This window comes from Anomalospiza imberbis, unplaced genomic scaffold (assembly GCF_031753505.1).
Source record: "Anomalospiza imberbis isolate Cuckoo-Finch-1a 21T00152 unplaced genomic scaffold, ASM3175350v1 scaffold_100, whole genome shotgun sequence".
In the NCBI taxonomy this organism is placed as follows: Eukaryota; Metazoa; Chordata; class Aves; order Passeriformes; family Viduidae; genus Anomalospiza; species Anomalospiza imberbis.
The window spans coordinates 224,004-249,192 of record NW_027099389.1 but is presented as its reverse complement, the minus strand read 5'-3'; the positions used below and the strand labels follow the sequence as shown (position 1 = coordinate 249,192).

The following is a 25,189-nucleotide window of genomic DNA, read 5'->3' as shown; positions in this document are numbered from 1 at the left end:
AAATATACCCAAAATATATCCAAAATATGCCCAAAATACACCCAAAATACATCTGAAATATACCCAAAATGTGCCTAAAATATACCCAAAATACACCTAAAATATGTCCCAAACGTGCCCAAAATACGCACAAAACATGCCCAAAATATACCCAAAATCTGTCCAAAATGTGCCCAAAATATGCACAAAACGTGCCCAAAATGTGTCCAAAATACGCACGAAATACGCCCAAAATATGTCCCAAACGTGCCCAAAATATGCACAAAACATGCCCAAAATATACCCAAAATCTGTCCAAAATACGCCCAAAATATGCACAAAATGTGCCCAAAATGTGTCCAAAATACGCACGAAATACGCCCAAAATATGTCCCAAACGTGCCCAAAATACGCACAAAACGTGCCCAAAATATACCCAAAATCTGTCCAAAATGTGCCCAAAATATGCACAAAACGTGCCCAAAATATGCACAAAACGTGCCCAAAATGTGTCCAAAATACGCACGAAATACGCCCAAAATATGTCCAAAACGTGCCCAAAATATACCCAAAATATATCCAAAATATGCCCAAAATACGCCCAAAACATACCCAAATTATTTCCAAAATTACCCCAAAATACACCCAAAATATATCCAAAATATGCCCAAAATACACCCAAAATACATCCGCAATATACCCAAAATGTGCCTAAAATATACCCAAAATACACCTAAAATATGTCCCAAACGTGCCCAAAATACGCACAAAATGTGCCCAAAATATACCCAAAATATGCACGAAATACGCCAAAAATGTGCCCAAAATACGCCCGAAATATACCCAAAATATATCCAAAATATGCCCAAAATACACCCAAAATATACCCAAAATATACTTAAAATACACCCAAAATATATCCAAAATATGCCCAATATACACCCAAAATACATCCGAAATATACCCAAAATGTGCCTAAAATATACCCAAAATATGTCCAAAATGAGCCCAAAATATGCACGAAATATGTCCAACTGTCAATCTCACCTGTCAGTCTCACCTGTCAATCTTACCCGTCAATGTCACCTGTCAGTCTAACCCATCAATCTCACCTGTCAATCTCACCTGTCAATCTCACCTGTCACCTGTCAATCTCACCCGTCAATCTCACCTGTCAGTCTCACCTGTCACCTGTCGGTCTCACACATCGATCTCACCTGTCAATCTCACCTGTCGTTCTCACCCGTCAATCTCACCTGTCAGTGTCACCCGTCAATGTCACCCGTCAATCTCACCTGTCGCTCTCACCTGTCAATCTCACCTGTCAGTCTCACCTGTCACCCGTCAGTGTCACCCGTCAATGTCACCTGTCAATCTCACCTGTCGCTCTCACCTGTCAGTCTCACCTGTCAGTGTCACCTGTCAATCTCACCTGTCGTTCTCACCTGTCAATCTCACCTGTCAGTGTCACCCGTCAATGTCACCCGTCAATCTCACCTGTCGCTCTCACCTGTCAGTCTCACCTGTCAGTCTCACCTGTCGTTCTCACCTGTCGTTCTCACCTGTCAATCTCACCTGTCAGTGTCACCCGTCAATGTCACCCGTCAATCTCACCTGTCGCTCTCACCTGTTGTTCTCACCTGTCAGTCTCACCTGTCACCCGTCAGTGTCACCCGTCAATGTCACCTGTCAATCTCACCTGTCGCTCTCACCTGTCAATCCCACCTGTCAGTGTCACCTGTCAATCTCACTTGTCAATCTCACCTGTCAGTGTCACCCGTCAATCTCACCTGTCAATCCCACCTGTCAGTGTCACCTGTCAATCTCACTTGTCAATCTCACCTGTCAGTGTCACCCGTCAATCTCACCCGTCAGTCTCACCTATCGTTCTCACCTGTCAATCTCACCTGTCAGTCACACCTGTCAGTCTCACCTGTCAATCTCACCCGTCAATCTCAGCCATCAATCTCACCTGTCAGTCTCACCCGTCAGTCTCACCTGTTGTTCTCACCTGTCAATCTCACCTGTCAGTCTCACCCGTCAATGTCACCCGTCAATCTCACCAGTCAGTCTCACCTGTCAGTCTCACCTGTCAATCTCACCTGTCAGTCTCACCTGTCAGTGTCACCCGTCAGTCTCACCTGTCAATCTCACCTATCAATCTCACCTGTCGTTCTCACCTGTCAATCTCACCTCTCACCCGTCGTTCTCACCTGTCAATCTCACCTGTCAATCTCACCTGTCAATCTCACCTCTCACCCGTCAATGTCACCTGTCAGTCTCACCCGTCAATCTCACCTGTCGCTCTCAGCTGTCAATCTCACCTGTCACCCGTCAATGTCACCTGTCAATCTCACCTGTCAACCTCACCTGTCGCTCTCACCTGTCAATCTCACCTGTCACCCGTCAATGTCACCTGTCAATCTCACCTGTCAACCTCACCTGTCGCTCTCACCTGTCAATCTCACCTGTCACCCGTCAATCTCACCCATCAATCTCACCTGTCGCTCTCACCTGTCGTTCTCACCTGTCGTTCTCACCTGTCAGTCTCACCTGTCACCTGTCAATCTCACCTGTCAATCTCACCTGTCGCTCTCACCTGTCGCTCTCACCTGTCGTTCTCACCTGTCAATCTCACCCGTCAGTCTCACCTGTCACCTGTCAATCTCACCCGTCAATCTCACCTGTCGCTCTCACCTGTCCGCAGGTGGGGGGGGGTTCGAGGACCGCCGGGGCGGCCGCGGGGGCTTTGACCGGGGCGGATTCCGTGGCCGCGGCGACCGCGGCGGCTTCCGGGGCGGCCGCGGGGGCGACCGCGGCGGCTTCGGGCCCGGCAAGATGGACAGCAGGTGAGAAACGGGGCGGAAAAGGGCGATTTCGGGCAAAAACGGGGATTTGGGAAGGGAAAACGGGGATTTTTGGGGTGAAAAACGGGGATTTGGGGGGAAAAACAGGGATTTTTGGGGTGAAAAACGGGGATTTTGGGGAAAAAATGGGGATTTTTGGGGAAAAAATGGGGATTTTGGGGGTGAAAAACGGGGATTTTTGGGGGAAAATGGGGATTTTGGGGGAAAAATGGGGATTTTGGGGGGGAAAATGGGGATTTTTGGGGTGAAAAAACGGGGTTTGGGGTGAAAACCGGGGATTTTGGGGGTGAAAATCAGGGGGAAACGGGGATTTGGGGGGAAAAACGGGGATTTGGGGGAAAAAATGGGGATTTGGGGGGAAAGAATGGGGATTTGGGGGGAAAAATGGGGATTTGGGAGGGGAAAAATGGGGATTTTGGGGGGAAAATGGGGATTTTAGGGGGAAAAAACGTCGGTCTTGGGGGAAAAATGGGGATTTTTGGAGGAAAAATGGGGATTTGAGGGGAAAAATTAGAAATTTGGGGGGAATAATGGGGATTTGGGGGGGAAAATGGGGATTTTGGGGGAAAAACGGGGATTTTCGGGGAAATAATGGAGGGCTTGGGATGAAAAATGGGGATTTTGGGAGGAAAACAGGGATTTTGGGGGGAAAAAACGGGGATTTGGTGGGGGAAATGGGGATTTGGGGGGAAAAATGGGGATTTTTGGGGGGAAAAACGGGGATTTTGGGGGAAAAAATGGGGATTTTTGGGGGGAAAAACGGGGATTTGGGGGGAAAAACGGGGATTTTGGGGGGGGAAACGGGGATTTTGGGGGGAAAAGGGGATTTTTGGGGGAAAAATGGGGATTTGGGGGAAAACGGGGATTTTGGGGGGAGAAATGGGGATTTTGGGGAAAAAACGGGGATTTTGGGGGAAAAACTGGGATTTGGGGGGGAAAAGGGGGATTTGGGGGGAAAAACGGGGATTTTGGGGGAAACAATGGGGATTTTGGGGGAAAAACGGGGATTTGGGGGGTGAAAAATGGGGATTTTGGGGGGAAAAATGGGGATTTTGGGGGAAAAACGGGGAATTTTGGGGGTGGTGAAACGGGGATTTTGGGGAAAAAACGGGGATTTTGGGGGGAAAAAACTGGGATTTGGGGGGAAAAAACCAGGGATTTTGGGGGAAAAACTGGGATTTGGGGGGAAAAAATGGGGATTTTGGGGAAAAATGGGGATTTTGGGGGGGAAAAACTGGGATTTTCGGGGGGGGAAATGGGGATTTGGGGGGAAAAATGTGGATTTTGGGGGAAAAACGGGGATTTTCGGGGAAATAATGGAGGGCTTGGGATGAAAAATGGGGATTTTGGGAGGAAAGCGGGGATTTTGGGGGGAAAAAACGGGGATTTTTGGGGTGAAAAACGGGGATTTTGGGGGGAAGAAAACTGGGATTTTGGGGGGGAAAACGGAGATTTTGGGGAAAAAAACGGGGATTTGGGGGGAAAAATGGGGATTTGGGGTGAAAAATGGGGATTTGGGGGGAAAAATTAGAAATTTGGGGGGAATAATGGGGATTTGGGAAAAAAAACGGGGATTTTGGGGGGAAAACGGGGATTTGGGGGGGAAAACGGATTTGGGGGGAAAAAAGGGGATTTTTTGGGGGAAATGGGGATTTTGGGGGAGAAAGCGGGGATTTGGGGGGAAAAACGGGGATTTTGGGGAAAAAACGGGGATTGGGGGGAAAAAAAATGGGATTTTGAGGGGAAACAGGGATTTTGGGGGAGGAAAACGGGGATTTGGGGGGAAAAATGGGGATTTTGGGGGGGAAAACGGGGATTTTTTGGGGGAAAAATGGGGATTTTGGGGAAAAACGGGGATTTCTGGGGAAATAATGGAGGGCTTGGGATGAAAAATGGGGATTTTGGGGTGAAAAAATGGGGATTTTGGGAGGAAAGCGGGGATTTTGGGGGGGGAAAACGGGGATTTTGAGGAAAAAAACAGGGATTTTGGGGGGAAAAACTTTGATTTTGGGGGGGAAAAATGGGGATTTTGGGGGGAAAAATGTCGGGATTGGGGGGAAAATGGGGATTTTTGGAGGAAAAATGGGGATTTAGGGTGAAAACAGGGATTTTGGGGGGGGAAATTTCCTTCGGAGCCCACCCCGGGGAGGGGGGGTGGGCTCCGCAGGAAATCCCGGTTCGCCACTTAAAGCTAATTAAAGATTGGCGGTTAATTAACATATGCAAATGACGCTGTCCGCAGGGGTGACCACCGGCAGGACCGACGCGAGCGGCCGTACTGAGCCCCTCCCCCACCCTTCCCCTCCCCCCCTCTTTTTTTTTGTATTCCCCTCCCCCACCCCCGCCCCTCCCCCTCCCCCCCGCGGGCTCCTCCCCCCCCGCTTTTAACCCGCCCCTCCCCCAGCCCCTCTCAATAAAGGGAATTTGGGGGAAGGAATTTTTTTTTGGGGGGCGATGCTGATTGGTGGGCATGGCAGGGGAAGGTCATTAATGCCCTAATGAGGCACTTCCGGCCGGGGGGTTAATTTGCGAGCTCATTAACGAGATCATTAGGCGCTGACGTCATCGAGGGCGGGGTACCCAAATAAGGCGCTTTAAAAAAAAAAAAAAAAAAAAGCGGGGTGGGCGTGGCTGGCGTGTTCGTTTGCATAGTGGGCGGTGTTGTGCCATAAATGGAATAAGGGGCGTGGCTTGTTCACATCGAACGGCTCTGGGGGTGTGGATTGTCGTTGATTAGCATAAGGGGCGTGGTATGGCCATAAATGGAATTTGGGGCGTGGTTTGCGCACAGCTATAGCCGCTTGGGGGTGGGTATGGTATTTATTTAGCATAAAGGGCGTGTCTTGACCATAAAAGGATATTAAGGACGTGGTTCGGTCTTGTTTAGGGGCGTGTCTTGACCATAAATGGATATCGAGGGCGGGGCTATTACCTCTTTAGGGGCGTGCCTTAACCACAAACAGAGTCTGAGGGCGTGGTTACTTATTGCCTAGGGGCGTGTCTTGGCCGTATATGGACATCGAGGGCGTGGCTACGCCTTACTAGGGGCGTGCATTGCCCATACATGGAGATGGAGGGCGTGGTTTAGCCGCTGTGGGGGCGTGGCCACGCGGGGCCACAGGTGCCCGTCCAGGTGGCAGGGCCGGGGCAGGGCCGCGCTTACCTGCGCAGGTGTGCGGCAGCGGCGCCTTCCGAACCGAACGGACCGTGACCGCGCTCAGGTGTGAGGGGGAGCCACAACCCCGTCCGGGCACGGTGGGGCGCGGCCTCAGCGCAGGTGCGGGAGGGCAGGAAGTGCCTGTACAGGTGGCAGGGGCGTGTCGGCGGCCAGGTGAGGGGTGGGGGTGGCAGATTCCGGACAGGTACAACGGGGCGTGGCCGCGTTCAGGTGAGGGCAGTGGGTAGGGGCCGGAAGGTGCCGGCGGCCACAGCGGCCCGGGAGCGATGAGGAGGCGGCGGCGGGAGCCGAGAGCGGGGCCCGGAGCGGGGCCGGCGCCGCCGCCGCTGCTGCTGCTGCTGCTGCTTTTCCTGCCGGCGGGCGGTGAGGAGCGATTTTGGGGAGTCTGAGGGGATCTGGGGGAGTCTGAGGGGTTTTTTGGAGTGTCCTGAAGGGGTTTTGAGAGGATTTGTGAGGAGTTTTTTGGAAGAAAATGGTGAAGGGATTTCGGCGGGAATCGTGAGGGGGATTAAGGAGAGCCTGAGGGGATTGGGGGTGTGTGAAAGGATTTGGAAGGGAACTGAGGGGATTTGGGGGGGTCTAAGGGGATTTGGGGGAGCCTGAGGGGTTTTGGGGTGTCCTGAGGGGGTTTTGAGAGCATTTGTGAGGGAAACGTGAGGGGTTTTTTGGCAGAAAATGGTGAAGGGATTTCGGCGGGAAGCGTGAGGGGGATTAGGGAGAGCCTGAGGGGATTGGGGGTGTCCGAAAGGATTTGGAGGGGATTTGGGGGGATTTTGGGGGGGATCTGAGGGGATTTGGAGGGGTCTAAGGGGATCTGGGGGAGTCTGAGGGGATTTTTGGGGCGTCCTGAAGGGGTTTTGAGAGGATTTGTGAGGGAAACGTGAGGGGTTTTTTGGCAGAAAATGGTGAAGGGATTTCGGCGGGAAGCGTGAGGGGATTAAGGAGAGCCTGAGGGGATTGGGGGTGGCTGGAAGGATCTGGGGGTATCTGAGGGGATTTTGGGGAGTCTGAGGGGATCTGGGGGAGCCTGAGGGGTTTTGGGGCGTCCTGAAGGGATTTTGGGGAGTCTGAGGGGATCTGGGGGGGGCTGAGGGGTTTTGGGGTGTCCTGAGGGGGTTTTGAGAGGATTTGTGAGGAAAACGTGAGGGGATTTTTGGCAGAAAATGGTGAAGGGATTTCCATGGGTATCGTGAGGGGGATTAAGGGGAGTCTGAGGGGATTGGGGGTGGCTGAAAGGATTTTGAGGGGATTTGGGGCGTCCTGAGGGGTTTTGGGGCGTCCTGAGGGGGTTTTGAGAGCATTTGTGAGGGAAACGTGAGGGGTTTTTTGGCAGAAAATGGTGAAGGGATTTCGGCGGGAAGCGTGAGGGGGATTAGGGAGAGCCTGAGGGGATTGGGGGTGTCCAAAAGGATTTGGAGGGGATTTGGGGGGATTTTGGGGGGGATCTGAGGGGATTTGGAGGGGTCTAAGGGGATCTGGGGGAGTCTGAGGGGATTTTTGGGGTGTCCTGAAGGGGTTTTGAGAGGATTTGTGAGGGAAACGTGAGGGGATTTTTGGCAGAAAATGGTGAAGGGATTTCGGCGGGAATCGTGAGGGGGGATTAAGGAGAGCCTGAGGGGATTGGGGATGGCTGAAAGGATTTGGAGGGGATTTGGGGTGTCCTGAGGGGTTTTGGGGTGTCCTGAGGGGTTTTGAGAGGATTTGTGAGGGGTTTTTTGGCAGAAAATGGTGAAGGGATTTCGGCGGGAAGCGTGAGGAGGATTAAGGAGAGGCCTGAGGGGATTGGGGGTGGTTGAAAGGATTTGGAGGGGATCTGGGGGGATCTGAGGGGATTTGGGGTGTCCTGAAGGGATTTTGGGGAGTCTGAGGGGATCTGGGGGGGGCTGAGGGGTTTTGGGTGTCCTGAGGGGGTTTTGAGAGGATTTGTGAGGGAAACGTGAGGGGATTTTTGGCAGAAAATGGTGAAGGGATTTCGGCGGGAAGCGTGAGGGGGATTAAGGAGAGCCTGAGGGGATTGGGGATGGCTGAAAGGATTTGGAGGGGATTTGGGGGGATTTTGGGGAGTCTGAGGGGATCTGGGGGAATCTGAAGGGATTTTTGGGGTGTCCTGAAGGGGTTTTGAGAGGATTTGTGAGGAGTTTTTTGGCAGAAAATGGTGAAGGGATTTCGGCGGGAATCGTGAGGGGGATTAAGGAGAGCCTGAGGGGATTGGGGTGTGTGAAAGGATTTGGAAGGGAACTGAGGGGATTTAGGCGGATTTGGGGGGGTCTAAGGGGATTTGGGGGAGCCTGAGGGGTTTTGGGGTGTCCTGAGGGGGTTTTGAGAGGATTTGTGAGGGAAACGTGAGGGGTTTTTTGGCAGAAAATGGTGAAGGGATTTCGGCGGGAAGCGTGAGGGGGATTAGGGAGAGCCTGAGGGGATTGGGGGTGTCCAAAAGGATTTGGAGGGGATTTGGGGGGATTTTGGGGGGGATCTGAGGGGATTTGGAGGGGTCTAAGGGGATCTGGGGGAGTCTGAGGGGATTTTTGGAGTGTCCTGGGGGGGTTTTGAGAGGATTTGTGAGGAAAACGTGAGGGGATTTTTGGCAGAAAATGGTGAAGGGATTTCGGCGGGAATCGTGAGGGGGATTAGGGAGAGCCTGAGGGGATTGGGGGTGGCTGGAAGGATTTTGAGGGGATTTGGGGGGATCTGAGGGGATTTGGAGGGCTCTAAGGGGATCTGGGGGAGTCTTGAGGGGATTTTTGGGGTGTCCTGAGGGGGTTTTGAGAGGATTTGTGAGGGAAACGTGAGGGGATTTTTGGCAGAAAATGGTGAAGGGATTTCGGCGAAGGAGAGCCTGAGGGGATTGGGGGTGGCTGAAAGGATTTGGAGGGGATTTGGGGTGTCCTGAGGGGTTTTGGGGTGTCCTGAAGGGGTTTTGAGAGGATTTGTGAGGGGTTTTTTGGCAGAAAATGGTGAAGGGATTTCCATGGGAATCGTGAGGGGGATTAAGGAGAGCCTGAGGGGATTGGGGTGTGTGAAAGGATTTGGAGGGGATTTGGGGGGATTTTGGGGGGGATCTGAGGGGATTTGGGGGAGCATGAGGGGTTTTGGGGTGTCCTGAAGGGGTTTGAGAGAATTTGTGAGGGAAACGTGAGGGGATTTTTGGTGGAGAATCTCGAAGGGATTTCCATGGAAATCGTGAGGGGACTAAGGAGAGCCTGAGGGGACTGGGGGTGTCCAAAAGGATTTGGGGGTGTGGGAAGGGATTTTGGGAGGATCTGAGGGGATCTGGGGGAGTCTGAGGGGATTTTAGGGGAGTCCTGAGGAGATTTTGGGGAGCTGAGGGGGTTTTGGGGTACCCTTAGGGGATTTGGGGGTGTCCTGAGGGGATTTTGGGGTATCATGAGGGGATTTGGGGGATCTGAGGGGATTTTAGGGTATCCTGAGGGGATTTTGGGGGATCTGAGGGGATTTTGGGGGATCCTGAGGGGATCTGAGGGGATTTTGGGGGGATCTGAGGGGATTTTGGGGTATCCTGAGGAGATTTTGGGGTATCCTGAGGGGATCTGGGGGATCTGAGGGGATTTTGGGATATCCTGAGAGGATCTGAGGGGATTTTTGTGGTATCCTGAGGGGATTTTGGGGGATCTGAGGGGATTTTGGGATATCCCGATGGGATTTGGAGCGATGTGAGGGGATTTTGGGGGGAATCGCAAAGAAATTTTGGGGGGAAAAGAACTTTAGGGGACGGGAGCATCAGAGAGAATGAGGCGGGATAAAGTCGTGAGATTTGGGGAGAATCCGGGGGGATTTGGGCTTGTTCCGAGGGAGCAGGAGAGGCGGGAGAAGAATCTGAGGGGATCTGGGGTTTTTTAGAGGATTTTGGATTTTCTACAGGGATTTTGGGCAGGGCGAGTCTGAGAGGAGTCTGGGGGGATTCAGGAGGGGTCTGAGAGGATTTTGGGGTTCTGAGGGGATGATTTGGGGGAGATCGGAAAGGGTTTGGGGGGATTTGAGGGGTTTGGGGGAAATCTTGAGGGGGTTTTGGGCTTCTGAGGGGATTTTGGGGGAATCTGGGGGTTTTGAGGGGATTTGGGGTCAATTTGAGGGGACCTGAGATGTTTTGGGGTGATTTGAGGGGATTTGAGAGGTTCTGAGGGGGTTTTGGGGTCAATTTGAGGGGATTTGGGGTTGATTTGAGAGGTTCTGAGGGGTATTTGAGAGGTTCTGAGGGGTATTTGAGGGGATTTGCGGTCGATTGAGGGGATTTGAGAGGTTCTGAGGGTTTTTTTTGGGTGATTTGAGGGGATTTGGGGTCAATTTGAGAGGATCTGAGGGGTATTTGAGGGGATTTGGGGTCGATTTGAGGGGATTTGAGGGGTTTTGGGGCGATTTGAGGGGATTTGGGGTCGATTTGAGGGGATTTGGGGTCGATTTGAGAGGTTCTGAGGGGTTTTTGGGGCGATTTGAGGGGATTTGGGGTCAATTTGAGGGGACTTGAGAGGTTTTGGGGTGATTTGAGAGGTTCTGAGGGGGTTTTGGGGTCAATTTGAGGGGATTTGGGGTCGATTTGAGAGGTTCTGAGGGGGTTTTGGGGTCAATTTGAGGGGATTTGGGGTCGATTTGAGGGGATTTGGTGTCAATTTGAGAGGATCTGAGGGGTATTTGAGGGGATTTAGGGTCGATTGGAGGGGATTTGAGAGGTTCTGAGGAGTTTTTGGGGCGATTTGAGGGGATTTGGCGTCGATTTGAGAGGCTCTGAGGGGGTTTTGGGGCGATTTGGGGTTAATTTGAGAGGACAAGGGGGGGTCAGAGGTGACAAGGGGGGGTCAGAGGGGACACAGAGGGGGGGTCGGAGGTGACAAGGGGGGTCAGAGGTAACAAGGGGGGTGTCACAGGTGACAAGGGGGGGTCAGAGGTGACATGGGGGGGTCAGAGGTGACAAGGGGGGGGTCAGAGGGTCAGAGGTGACATGGGGGGGTCAGAGGTGACAAGGGGGGGTCAGAGGGTCAGAGGTGACAAGGGGGGGGTCAGAGGGGACATGGGGGGGTCAGAGGTGACAAGGGGGGGTCAGAGGTGACAAGGGGAGGTCAGAGGGGACACGGGGGGGTCAGAGGTGACAAGGGGAGGTCAGAGGGGACACGGGGGGGTCACAGGGGACAAGGGGGTCAGAGGTGACAAGGGGGGGGTCAGAGGGGACAAGGGGGGGTCAGAGGGGACACGGGGGGGTCGGAGGTGACAAGGGGGGGGTCAGAGGTGACAAGGGGGGGTCAGAGGGGACACGGGGGGGTCGGAGGTGACAAGGGGGGGGTCAGAGGTGACAAGGGGAGGTCAGAGGGGACGCATGGGGGTCAGAGGGGACACATGGGGGTCAGAGGTGACAAGGGGGGGGTCAGAGGTGACAAGGGGGGGTCACAGGTGACAAGGGGGGGGTCAGAGGTGACACTGGGGGGGTCAGAGGGGACACGGGGGGGGTCAGAGGTGACACGGGGGGGTCAGAGGGGACAAGGGGGGGGTCAGAGGTGACACGGGGGGGTCAGAGGGGACGCGGGTGTCCCAGGCAGGTGACACGGGCAGGGCACGGGGGGGTGGGGGGGGGTCACGCCCCCCTGGCCTCACGGCGCACATTCCTGGGGCCGGTTTTTCCGGCTCGCCCCGGATGCCCGGTGCCATCCCGGATGTCGGGGTGTCCCTGCTGGCCGGCCAGGTCACTCGGGGGTGGGGGGAGCCCAAAATTGGGGGGGATGAGGTCATCATCCTCGGGGGGGGGGGGGTGTTCCTAAATGGGGGGTTATGACGTCATCACCCTCAGGGAGGGGGTCCCTAAATGGGGGGGTTATGACATCATCATCATCATCCTCAGAGAGGTCCCGAAAATGGGGGGGTTATGACGTCATCACCCTCAGGGAGGGGGTCCCTGAATGGGGGGGGCTTATGACGTCATCATCATCCTCAGGGGGTCCTGAAAATGGGGGGTTATGACGTCATCGTCCTCAGGGGGGGTCCCTAAATGGGGATCCCTAAATAGGGGGTTTATGACGTCATCGACCTCGGGGGTCCCTAAATGGGGGGTTATGATATCATCATCATCCTCAGGGGGGGGTCCCGAAAACGGGGGCTTATGACGTCATCGTCCTCGGGGGGGGTCCCTAAATTAGGGGTTATGACATCATCATCATCATCATCCTCAGGGGAGTCCCTAAATGGGGGGTTATGACGTCATCACCCTCGGGGGGTCCCGAAAATGGGGGATCCCTAAATGGGGGGTTTATGACGTCATCACCCTCGGGGGGTCCCTAAATGGGGGGTTATGACATCATCATCATCCTCAGGGGGGTCCCGAAAACGGGGGGCTGAGGTCATCATCCTCAGGGGGGTGTCCCTAAATGGGGGGTTTATGACGTCATCACCCTCATGGGGGTCCCTAAATGAGGGGGTTATGACATCATCACCCTCGGGGGTGTCCCTAAATGGGGGTCTGACCCTCAGGGGGTGTCCCCAAAAGGGGTCTCTGACGTCATCACCCCCCCCTTGTCCCTCACAGGTCACTGGGGGGTGGCAGCAGAGGATGACGCAGGTGAGGGGGGGGTCCAAAATTCTGGGGTGCCGTAAGGGGAGCGGGTCCCATTTTTGGGGAGCCCATGGTTTAAGGGGGGGGGTCCCATTTTTGGGGGTCCCATGGTTTAAGGGGGGGGGTTCCATTTTTGGGGGTCCCATGGTTTAAGGGTAGGGGTCCCATTTTTGGGGGTCCCATAGTTTAAACGGGAGGGGTCCTATGGTTTAAGGGGAGGGGTCCCATTCTTGGGGGTCCCATTTTTGGGGGTCCCATGGTTTAAGGGGAAGGGTCCCATTTTTGGGGGTCCCATTTTTGGGGGTCCCATGGTTTAAGGGGAGGGGTCCCATTTTTGGGGGTCCCATTTTTGGGGGTCCCATGGTTTAAACTGGAGGGGTCCCATGGTTTAAGGGGAGGGGTCCCATTTTTGGGGAGCCCATGGTTTAAGGGGAGCGGTCCCATGGTTTAAGGGGAGGGGTCCCATTCTTGGGGGTCCCATTTTTGGGGGGTCCCATGGTTTAAGGGGAGGGGTCCCATTTTTGGGGGTCCCATTTTTGGGGGTCCCATGGTTTAAGGGGAGGGGTCCCATTTTTGGGGGTCCCATGGTTTAAGGGGAGGGGTCCCATTTTTGGGGGTCCCATGGTTTAAGGGGAGGGGTCCCATTTTTGGGGGTCCCATGGTTTAAACGGGAGGGGTCCCATGGTTTAAGGAGAGGGGTCCCATTTTTGGGATTCGAATTTTTGGGGTCCCCATTTTTTGCTGATCTCATATTTCAGAGGGGGGGCCCATATTTGGGAATCTCATTATTTTTGGGGCGGTGGGTCCCATTTTTAGGGATCCTTTAACCCCAAATCCCATTTTTGGGGATCCTTTAACCCCAAATCCCATTTTTGGGGACCCCTTTCACCCCAAATCCCATTTTTGGGGATCCTTTAACCCCAAATCCCATTTTTGGGATCCTTTAACCCCAAATCCCATTTTTAGTGATCCTTTAACCCCAAATCCCATTTTTGGGGATCCTTTCACCCCAAATCCCATTTCTGGGACCCCTTTCACCCCAAATCCCATTTTTGGGATCCCTTTAATTCCAAATCCCATTTTTGGGATTCTTTCAACCCAAATCCCATTTTTAGTGATCCTTTAACCCCAAATCCCATTTTTGGGACCCCTTTCACCCCAAATCCCATTTCTGGGGATCCTTTCACCCCAAATCCCATTTCTGGGACCCCTTTAACCCCAAATCCCATTTTTGGGATCCTTTAACCCCAAATCCCATTTTTGGGGACCCCTTTCACCCCAAATCCCATTTTTGGGGACCCATTTCACCCCAAATCCCATTTTTGGGACCCCTTTCACCCCAAATCCCATTTTTGGGGACCCCTTCAGTCTCCCCTCCCCGGCCCTCACGGCGGGTCTCCCCCGATTTGGGTCTGGGGGCCGTTTCCGGGGTGTCCCTGAGCCCCGCACCCCGTTAACCCCCTCAGTGCCGTGCGGGACGCCCGTGCACCGGCGCGTGGTGGGCGGCTCGGGGGCTCAGGAGGGCCAGTGGCCCTGGACGGTCAGCGTGGCCTTCCGGGGCCGCCACGTCTGCGGCGGGGCCCTGATCGCCCCGGCCTGGGTGCTGACAGCTGCGCACTGCTTCCCGCCGTGAGTACCCCAAAAACGGCCCCGCGTTCCACCCTGGAGCACCCCCAAAGTCACCCGGGAACACCCCCAAAAAACAGCCCAAAATTCACCCCGCTACAGCCCCAAAACCAGCCCAAAATCACCCGGGAACACCCCCAAAATCACCCTGGAATATCCCCAAAGTCACCCGGGAATAGCCCCAAAAACAGCCCAAAAATCACCCTGATATAGCCCCAAAAACAAGCCCAAGTTCCACCCTGGAGCACCCCCAAAGTCACCCGGGAACACCCCCAAAAAACAGCCCAAAATTCACCCCGATACAGCCCCAAAACCAGCCCAAAATCACCCTGGAGCACCCCCAAAGTCACCCGGGAACACCCCCAAAAAACAGCCCAAAATTCACCCCGATACAGCCCCAAAACCAGCCCAAAATCACCCAGGAACACCCCCAAAGTCACCCAGGAATAGCCCCAAAAACAGCCCAAAATTCACTCTGATATACTCCCAAAATCACCCTGGAAGAACCCCAAAAACAGCCCAAAATCACCCTGATACACCCCCAAAATCACCCTGGAATACCCCAAAAACAGCCCAAAATTCACACTGATATAGCCCCAAAATCACCCTGGAACACCCCCAAAGTCACCCAGGAATAACCCCAAAAACAGCCCAAAATTCACCCCGATACAGCCCCAAAACCAGCCCAAAATCACCCTGGAACACTCCCAAAATCACCCAGGAACACCCCCAAAATTCACCCTGATATACCCCCAAAAACAGCCCAAAATTCACCCTGGAATACCCCCAAAATCACCCTGATATAGCCCCAAAAACAGCCCCAAATCACCCTGATATAGCCCCAAAAACAGGCTAAAATTCACCCCGATACAGCCCCAAAACCAGCCCAAAATCACCCTGGAATAGCCCCAAAAACAGCCCAAAATTCACCCTGAAATAGCCCCAAAATTACCCTGGAAGAACCCCAAAAACAGCCAAAAATCACCCTGGAATAGCCCCAAAAACAGCCCAAAATTCACCCTGAAATAGCCCCAAAGTCACCCTGGAATACCCCCAAAGTCACCCGGGAATAGCCCCAAAACCAGCCCAAAATCACCCTGGAACACCGCCAAAATTCACCCTGGAATACCCCCAAAATCACCCTGGAATACCCCCAAAAACAGCCCCAAGTTCCACCCTGGAACACCGCCAAAGTCACCCTGGAATAGCCCCAAAACCAGCCCAAAATTCACCCTGATATAGCCCCAAAAACAGGCCCAAGTTCCACCCTGGAATAGCCCCAAAAACAGCCCAAAATTCACCCTGATATAGCCCCAAAAACATCCCAAAATCACCCTGGAATAGCCCCAAAAACAGCCCAAAATCACCCTGGAAGAACTCCAAAACCAGCCCAAAATCACCCTGATATAGCCCCAAAATTACCCTGGAATAGCCCAAAAAACTGGCTAAAATTCACCCTGATACAGCCCCAAAACCAGCCCAAAATCACCCAGGAATACCCCCAAAAACAGCCCAAAATTCACCCTGATACAGCCCCAAAACAGCCCAAAATCACCCAGGAATAGCCCCAAAAACAGCCCAAAATTCACCCTGATACAGCCCCACAACCCGCCCAAAATCATCCTGGAATAACCCCAAAAACATCCCAAAATCACCCTGGAATACCCCCAAAACCAGCCCAAAATTCACCCTGATACAGCCCCAAAATCACCCTGGAATACCCCAAAAAACAGGCTAAAATTCAACCTGATACAGCCCCAAAACCACCCCCAAAGTCACCCTGGAATACCCCAAAAAACAGCCCAAAATTCACCCCGATACAGCCCCAAAACCAGCAAAAAATCACCCAGGAATAGCCCAAAAACGAATAGCCCAAAAACACCCCCAAATTCACCCTGAAATAGCCCAAAAACACCCCCAAATTCACCCTGGAATACCCCCAAAATCACCCCTGGAAGAACCCCAAAAACAGCCCAAAATCACCCTGGAACACCCCCAAAATCACCCCCAAATTTAACCTGAAATAGCCCCAAAAACACCCAAATTCACCCTGAAATAGCCCCAAAAAGACCCCTGAGATTTGCCATAAAATACTGGGAACGGCCCCAAAAACACCCCAAAATTACCCTGGGCTTCCCCCAAAATATCCCCAAAAATACCCCAAGATTTACCCCCAAAATTCTGCCGGGTTTATACCCAAAAAACCTGAATTTAACCCCAAAATTACCCCTGAGTTTGCCACAAATCCCCCCCAAATCCTGCCCAACCCCCCAATTCCCCGTAGGGAGAACCCCCTCCCCAAAATCCCCCCAAAAAACCCAAACCCCCAATTCCCGACCCCAAAATCCACCTAAAAACCCCAAATCTCCCCAATTCCCCCAATTCCTGACCCCAAATCCCCCAAAAACCCAAAATCCCCCCCAAAACCACAATTCCTGACCCCAAATCCCCCCAAAACCCCAAATCCAGACCCCAAATCCCCCAAAAATCCCAATTCCCCAATTCGTGACCCCAAATCCCCCCAAATCCCCAATTCCTGACCCCAAATCACCCCAAAACCCCAATTCCCCAAACCCTGACCCCAAATCCCCCCAAAAAACCTTAATCCCCCCAAAACCCCAATTCCTGAACCCAAATCCCCCCAAAACCCCAATTCCTGGCCCCAAATCCCCCCAAAAACCCAATTCCCCAAACCCTGACCCCAAATCCCAACTCCTGACCCCAAATCCCCGTTCCTCACCCCAAATCCCCGCTCCTCACCCCAAACCCCAACTCCTGACCCCAAATCCCCGCTCCTGACCCCAAATCCCCGTTCCTCACCCCAAATCCCCGCTCCTGACCCCAAACCCCAACTCCTCACCCCAAATCCCCGTTCCTCACCCCAAATCCCCACTCCTCACCCCAAATCCCCGTTCCTGACCCCAAATCCCAACTCCTGACCCCAAATCCCCGCTCCTCACCCCAAATCCCCGCTCCTCACCCAAATCCCCGCTCCTCACCCCCAAATCCCCGCTCCTCACCCCAAATCCCCGCTCCTCACCCCAAATCCCCGTTCCTCACCCCAAATCCCCTTTCCTCACACCAAATCCCCGTTCCTGACCCCAAATCCCCGCTCCTCACCCCAAATCCCCGTTCCTCGCCCCAAACCCCAACTCCTCACCCCAAATCCCTGCTCCTCACCCCAAATCCCCTTTCCTCACCCCAAATCCCCGCTCCTGACCCCAAATCCCCGCTCCTTACCCCAAATCCCAACTCCTGACCCCAAATCCCCTTTTCTCACCCCAAATCCCCGCTCCTCACCCCAAATCCCGTTCCTCACCCCCAAATCCCCTTTCCTCACCCCAAATCCCCGTTCCTGACCCCAAATCCCCGCTCCTCACCCCAAATCCCCGTTCCTCGCCCCAAACCCCAACTCCTCACCCCAAATCCCTGCTCCTCACCCCGAATCCCCGTTCCTGACCCCAAATCCCCGCTCCTCACCCCAAATCCCGCTCCTCACCCCAAATCCCCGTTCCTCACCCCAAATCCCTGTTCCTGACCCCAAATCTCCGTTCCTCACCCCAAATCCCCGTTCCTGACCCCAAACCCAACTCCTCACCCCAAATCCCCGTTCCTCACCCCAAATCCCCGCTCCTCACCCCAAATCCCCGTTCCTGACCCCAAATCCCCGCTCCTCACCCCAAATCCCAACTCCTCACCCCAAATCCCCGCTCCTGACCCCAAATCCCCTTTTCTCACCCCAAATCCCAACTCCTGACCCCAAATCCCCGTTCCTGACCCCAAATCCCCATTCCTCACCCCAAATCCCCGCCTCCTGACCCCAAATCCCCTTTTCTCACCCCAAATCCCAACTCCTGACCCCAAATCCCCGTTCCTCACCCCAAATCCCCTTTTCTCACCCCAAATCCCACTCCTGACCCCAAATCCCCGTTCCTCACCCCAAATCCCCACTCCTGACCCCAAATCCCCCCAAATCCCCGTTCCTGACCCCAAATCCCCATTCCTCACCCCAAATCCCTGCTCCTGACCCCAAATCCCCTTTTCTCACCCCAAATCCCAACTCCTCACCCCAAATCCCCGTTCCTGACCCCAAATCCCCGTTCCTGACCCCAAATCCCCTTTCCTCACCCAAATCCCCGCTCCTGACCCCAAATCCCCTTTTCTCACCCCAAATCCCCGCAGGGAGAACCCCCTCCGCGAGTACCGCGTGACGCTGGGGGTGCTGCAGCTCCTGGCCCCGCCCCCGGACGCCCAGGTGAGGGGCGTGGCCTCCGTCGCGCGCCACCCGGCCTATCGCGACTACGGCGACTATCGCGACAGCGAGCGGCGGGGCGGGGCCGCGGCCGGGGACCTGGCGCTGGCCCGGCTGGAGCCCCCCGCCAGCCCCTCGCGCTTGGTACGGCCCGTGTGCGTCCCCTCGGCCGAGGTGACCTTCGAGCCCGGCCTGAACTGCACCGTCACCGGCTGGGGACACGTCCGCACCGCCGGTGGGTGGCACCGGGACACCGGGGGGACACCGGGGACACCGCGGGGATTGGGGACACCCGGGACACCGGGGACACCGGGGTCACCGGGGGGATTGGGGACACCGGGGTCACCGGGGGGATTGGGGACATTGGGGACACCGGGGGGATTGGGGACACCGGGGGGACTGGGGTCACCGGCTGGGGACACGTCCGCACCGCCGGTGGGTGGCACCGGGACACCGGGGACACCGGGACACCGAGGGGACACCGGGACACCGGGGGGATTGGGGACACCGGGGGGATTGGGGACACCGGCTGGGGACACGTCCGCACCGCCGGTGGGTGGCACCGGGACACCGGGGGGACACCGGGGGGATTGGGGGGATTGGGGACACCGGGGGGATTGGGGACGTTGGGGACACCGGGGACACCGGCTGGGGACACGTCCGCACCGCCGGTGGGTGGCACCGGGACACCGGGGACACCGGGGACACCGGGGGGATTGGGGGATTGGGGACATTGGGGACACTGGGGTCACTGGCTGGGGGACACGTCCGCACCGCCGGTGGGTGGCACCGGGACACCGGGGGGACACCGGAGGGATTGGGGACACCGGGGACACCGGGGGGGATTGGGACACCGGGGACACCGGGGGATTGGGGACACCGGGGGGACTGGGGACACCGGGGACACCGGGGGGATTGGGGACATTGGGGACACCGGGGACACCAGGGGGACTGGGAACACTGGGGTCACCGGCTGGGGACACGTCCGCACTGCCGGTGGGTGGCACCGGGACACTGGGGGGACACTGGGGGGATTGGGGACACCCGGGACACCGGGACAGCAGGGGGATTGGGGACACCAGGGGTTTGGGGACATTGGGGACACCGGGGGGATTGGGGACATTGGGGACACCGGGGGATTGGGGACATTGGGGACACCGGGGGGATTGGGACACCGGGGGGATTGGGGACACCAGGGGTTTGGGGACATTGGGGACACTGGGGGGACTGGGGACACCGGGACACCGGGGGAATGGGGACATTGGGGACACCAGGGTCACCGGCTGGGGACACGTCCGCACCGCCGGTGGGTGGCACCGGGACACCGGGGGGACACCAGGGGGATTGGGGACACCCGGGACACCGGGGGGATTGGGGACATTGAGGTCACCAGGGACACCGGGGGGATTGGGGACATTGGGGACACCGGGGTCACCGGCTGGGGACACGTCCGCACCGCTGGTGGGTGGCACCGGGGCGAGCCGGGCGCCTCTTGGGTGGCCTGACCGCGAGCGCGGCGTGCCCGGGGACACGGGGGTGACGGCGCCGTCCCCGCAGTGCCGCTGCCGCCCCCCAAGACGCTGCAGCAGCTGGAGGTGCCGCTGCTGAGCCCGCGGCTCTGCCGCTGCCTCTACGCCTCGGGGACGGCGGCGGGGACACGCCGCGACGGGCTGGGCACGCCCGCGGGGGACACCATCTGCGCGGGCCTGCCGCAGGGCCAGCGCGACGCCTGCCAGGTGGGTGCCACCGCTGTCAGCTCCCCGTGCCGCTGTCACCTCCCCCTGTCACCGCTGTCACCTCCCCTGTGCCGCTGTCACCTCCCCTGTGCTGTCACCTCCCTGTGCCGCTGTTGCCTCCCTCTGTGCCGCTGTCACCTCACTGTCACCACTGTCACCTCCCTGTGCCGCTGTCACCTCCCTGTGCCGCTGTCACCTCCGTCACCGCTGTCACCTGTCACCGCTGTCACCTCCCTGTGCCGCTGTCACCTCCGTCACCACTGTCACCTCCCTGTCACCGCTGTCACCTCCCTGTGCCGCTGTCACCTCCCTCTGTCACCACTGTCACCTCCCTGTCACCGCTGTCACCTCCCTGTGCCGCTGTCACCTCCGTCACCGCTGTCACCTGTCACCGCTGTCACCTCCGTCACCGCTGTCACCTCTCTGTCACCCGCTGTCACCTCCCCTGTGCTGTCACCTGTCACCGCTGTCACCTCCCCGTCACCACTGTCACCTCCCCTGTGCCGCTGTCACCTCCTCCATCACCGCTGTCACCTGTCACCGCTGTCACCTCCCCCTGTGCTGTCACCTCCATCACCACTGTCACCTCCCCCGTGCCGCTGTCACCTCACTGTCACCGCTGTCACCTCCCTGTGCTGCTGTCACCTCCCTGTCACCGCTGTCACCTCCCTGTCACCGCTGTCACCTCCCTGTGCCGCTGTCACCTCCCCTGTGCTGTCACCTCCATGTGCTGCTGTCACCTCCCCCTGTCACCGCTGTCACCTCACTGTCACCGCTGTCACCTCCCTGTCACCGCTGTCACCTCCCCGTGTCCCCGCCCACCCCCAGTGTCCCCAGGGTCCCTCTGTGTCCCCTCTGAGCGCCCTGATGTCCCTCATCATCCTCACTGTGTCCCCAATGTCCCCAATCCCCCCAATGTCGCCTCAGTCCCCAGTGTCCCCTCAATGTCCCCTGTGTCCCCCCAATGTCCCCAGTGTCCCGCCAGTGTCCCCAATGTCCCCTCAATGTCCTCTCAGGGTCCCCAGTGTCCCCAATGTCCCCAATGTCCCCTCAATGTCCCCAATGTCCCCAATGTCCCCTCTGTCCCCAGGGCGACTCCGGGGGTCCCCTCGCCTGCCACCTCGGTGGCACCTGGTGGGGTCCCAGTGTCCCAGTGTCCCCAATGTCCCCAACCCCCCAATGTCCCCAATGTCCCCAATCCCCCCAATGTCCCAATGTCCCCTCAATGTCCCCAATCCCCTCAATGTCCCCAGTGTCCCCAATCCCCTCAGTGTCCCCAATGTCCCCAATCCCCCAGTGTCCCCAATGTCCCCAGTGTCCCCTCAATGTTCCCAATGTCCCCAATGTCCCCAGTGTCCCCTCAATGTCCCCAATGTCACCAATCCCCCAGTGTCCCCAGTGTCCCCAATGTCCCCTCTGTCCCCTCTGTCCCCAGGGCGACTCCGGGGGTCCCCTCGCCTGCCACCTCGGTGGCACCTGGCGGGTCCCCATGCCCTCAGTGTCCCCAGTGTCCCCAATGTCCTGATGTCCCCATGTCCCCTCTGTCCCCTCTGTCCCCAGGGCGACTCCGGGGGTCCCCTCGCCTGCCACCTCAGTGGCACCTAGCGGGTTCCCCGTGTCCCCAGTGTCCCCAGTGTCCCCAATCCCTCAATGTCCCCTCTGTCCCCTCTGTCCCCAGGGCGACTCCGGGGGTCCCCTGGCCTGCCGCCTCGGTGGCACCTGGCACCTGGCGGGCGTGGTGAGCTGGGGCGACGCCTGCGGGGTCCCCGGGCGCCCCGGGGTCTACACGGGGGTGTCCCCTCACCTCTCCTGGATCCTGTCCCTCGTCCCCGAGCTGGCCCCGCGCCCGCCCCCCCCACGACGCGCCCCGGGCCACCCCCGACGGCCCCCGGGCCACCCCCGAGCCCCCCGGGGACCCCTGTGACCTCGGGGAGCCGCCCCCGGGCTGGCCGCGGCCGCTGGCCCCCGGCCCGGGAGGGGACACGGCGGGCGCGGGGCTGGCACCGCGGGGGACCCCGGGGCTGCTGCTGGGGGCGGCCCTGCTGCTGCGGGTTTTGGGGTGAAAACGCCGGAATTTGGGGTCCTGGGCCCGACTTCGGGGTGAAAACACCAGGATTTGGGGTTACGGGCCCGACTTCGGGGTGAAAAGGCCAGGATTTGGGGTCCGGCTGCTGCGGGTTTTGGGGTGAAAACGCCGGAATTTGGGGTCCTGGGCCCGACTTTGGGGTGAAAACACCAGGATTTGATGTCCCGGGCCCGAATTCGGGGTGAAAAGGCCAGGATTTGGGGTCCGGCTGCTGCGGGTTTTGGGGTGAAAACGCCGGAATTTGGGGTCCCGGGCCCGACTTCAGAGTGAAAACGCCAGGATTTGGGGTTACGGGCCCGACTTCGGGGTGAAAAGGCCAGGATTTGGGGTCCTGCTGCGGGTTTTGGGGTGAAAACACCAAAATTTGGGTTCCCGGGCCCAACTTCAGGGTGAAAACGCCAGGATTTGGGGTCCTGCTGCTGCGGGTTTTGGGGTGAGAACGCCGGAATTTGGGGTCCCGGGCCCGACTTCGGGGTGAAAACGCCAGGATTTGGGGTCCGGCTGCTGCGGGTTTTGGGGTGAGAACGCCAGAATTTGGGGTCCCGGGCCCGACTTCGGGGTGAAAAGGCCAGGATTTGGGGTCCTGCTGCAGGTTTTGGGGTGAGAACGCTGGAATTTGGGGTCCGGCTGCCGCTTTTGGGGTGAAAAACGCCAGGATTTGGGGTCCTGCTGCTGCGGGTTTTGGGGTGAAAACGCCAGGATTTGGGGTCCGGCTGCTGCGGGTTTTGGGGTGAGAACGCCGGAATTTGGGGTCCGGCTGCTGCTTTTGGGGTGAAAACGCCAGGATTTGGGGTCCTGCTGCTGCGGGTTTTGGGGTGAGAACGCCGGAATTTGGGGTCCCAGACCCGACTTCGGGGTGAGAACGCCAGGATTTGGGGTCCGGCTGCGGGTTTTGGGGTGAAAACGCCGGAATTTGGGGTTCTGCTGCTGCTTTTGGGGTGAAAACCCCAGGATTTGGGGTCCCGGGCCCGACTTCGGGGTGAAAACGCCAGGATTTGGGGTCCGGCTGCTGCGGGTTTTGGGGTGAAAACGCCGGAATTTGGGGTTCTGCTGCTGCTTTTGGGGTGAAAACGCCAGGATTTGGGGTCCTGCTGCTGCGGGTTTTGGGGTGAAAACGCCAGGATTTGGGGTCCCGGGAGGACTTTGGGGTGAAAACGCCAGGATTTGAGGAGTTTTGGGGTTAAAACCCGGATTTAGGGGGTGCTGGTTCATGTTTTAGGGTGAAAAGCCCAGATTTGGGGTGTCCAAAATGGGGGTGATCCCAAAAATGGGGTGTGGGAACCCCTGAAACGGGGCTGGGACCCCAAAAATGGGGATGGGATCCCCAAAAATGAGTGGATCCCAAAAATTGGGGGTGGGACCCCAAAAATTGAGTTCTGGGACCCCAAAAAAAGGGGGTGGGACCCCAAATTTAAGCCCTCGGGTGCCAAAAATGGGTGCTGGGACCCCGAAAATTGGGGATGGGACCCCAAAAATTTGGGGTGGGACCCCAAAATTGAGTCCTGGGAGCCAAAAATGGGGCTGGGACCCCAAAAAATGGGTGCTGGGACCCCAAAAATTGAGTCCTGGGAGCCAAAAATGTGGGTGGGACCCCAAAAAATGGGGGTGGGACCCCAAATTTAAGCCCTCAGGTGCCAAAAATGGGTGCTGGGACCCCGAAAATTGGGGATGGGACCCCAAAAAATGGGGGCGGGACCCCAAAAATTGAGCCCTGGGTGCCAAAAAAGGGGGTGGGACCCCAAAAAAACGGGGGCGGGACCCCAAAAATTGAGCCCTGGGTGCCCGAAATTCCCCCCCAAAATTCCCAAAATTTCCCAAAACTCCCCGAAATAAAAACTCTGAGTCGCCTGCTCGTCGTTTTCGTGCTTTATTTGGGGTGGGGGGGACCCCAAAATCTGGGAGGGGGAGGGAAACGGGGACCTCCAAATTTTGGGAAAGACCAAAATCCAGGGAAAAGCCCAAAACTGGGGAGAAAAACCCAAAATTGAGGGGGGGAACCCCAAAAACCTGGGGGGAAAACCCCAAAATTTGGAGAAAATCCCAAAATTGGGAGGGAAAAACTCAAAGCTGAGGGGGTGAAACCCCAAAAGTTTGGGGGGAAACCCCCAAAAATGGAGGAAAATCCCAAAATTGCGAGGGGAGAAGCCCAAAATTGGAAGGAAAAACCCCAAAAAATTGGGGGGAAAACCTCAAAAATTTGGGGGAAAAAACCAAAATTTGAGAGGAAACCAAAAATCCCAAAATTGAGACGAAAAACCTCCAAATTTTGAGGAAAATCCCCAAAAATTTGTGGGTAAAACCCCAAAATTTTTGAAAAAACCCCAAAAAATTTTGGAAAATCCCAAAACTGGAGGAGAAAACCCCAAAATTTGGGTGAAAAAACCAAAAATTTGGGTGAAAAACCCCAAATTTGGGTGAAAAAAACCCAAGAATTTCGGGAAAAACCCCAAAAATTGGACAGAAAACCCCAAATTTGAGCGGGAAAAACCCCAAAATTTTTGGGGAAAACCCCAGAATTTTGGAAAATCCAAAACTGGAGGAGAAACCCCCAAAATTTGGGTGAAAAAAACCAAAAATTAGGGTGAAAACAACAAAATTTGGGTGAAAAAAACCAAGAATTTCGGGAAAAACCCCAAAAATTTGGGTGAAAACCCCAAAAATTGGACAGAAAACCCCAAATTTGAGCGGGAAAAACCCCAAAAATTTTTGGGGAAAACCCCAGGATTTTGGGAAATCCCAAAACCGGAGGAGAAACCCCCAAAATTTGGGTTAAAAAACCAAAAATTTGGGTGAAAAACCCCAAATTTGGGTGAAAAAAACCCCAAGAATTTCGGGAAAAACCCCAAAAAATGGACAGAAAACCCCAAATTTGAGCGGGAAAAACCCCAAAAATTTTTGGGGAAAACCCCAGA

At 56.2% G+C, this 25,189-nt stretch overlaps 2 protein-coding genes across 2 annotated transcripts in view; both read left to right on the top strand.

The window, feature by feature from the left end:
- LOC137465656 (RNA-binding protein FUS-like) overlaps nt 1–5,193 on the top strand; it is a 33,119-nt gene extending 27,926 nt beyond the window's left edge. The window contains exons 10-11 of the mRNA XM_068177721.1: nt 2,687–2,828; nt 5,089–5,193. Of these exons, the coding sequence (XP_068033822.1) occupies nt 2,687–2,828; nt 5,089–5,128 (182 nt within the window). The 3' untranslated portion in view covers nt 5,129–5,193. The remainder of the gene's footprint in view (nt 1–2,686; nt 2,829–5,088) is intronic.
- Nucleotides 5,194–6,290: 1,097 nt separating this feature from the next.
- Nucleotides 6,291–22,115, top strand: LOC137465655 (serine protease 33-like). The gene is made up of 6 exons (XM_068177720.1): nt 6,291–6,387; nt 12,440–12,583; nt 14,044–14,206; nt 18,386–18,690; nt 20,013–20,191; nt 21,870–22,115. The coding sequence occupies exons 1-6, from the start codon at nt 6,291–6,293 to the stop codon at nt 22,113–22,115; spliced, it is 1,134 nt and encodes a 377-aa protein (XP_068033821.1).
- The last annotated feature ends 3,074 nt before the right edge of the window (nt 22,116–25,189 follow it).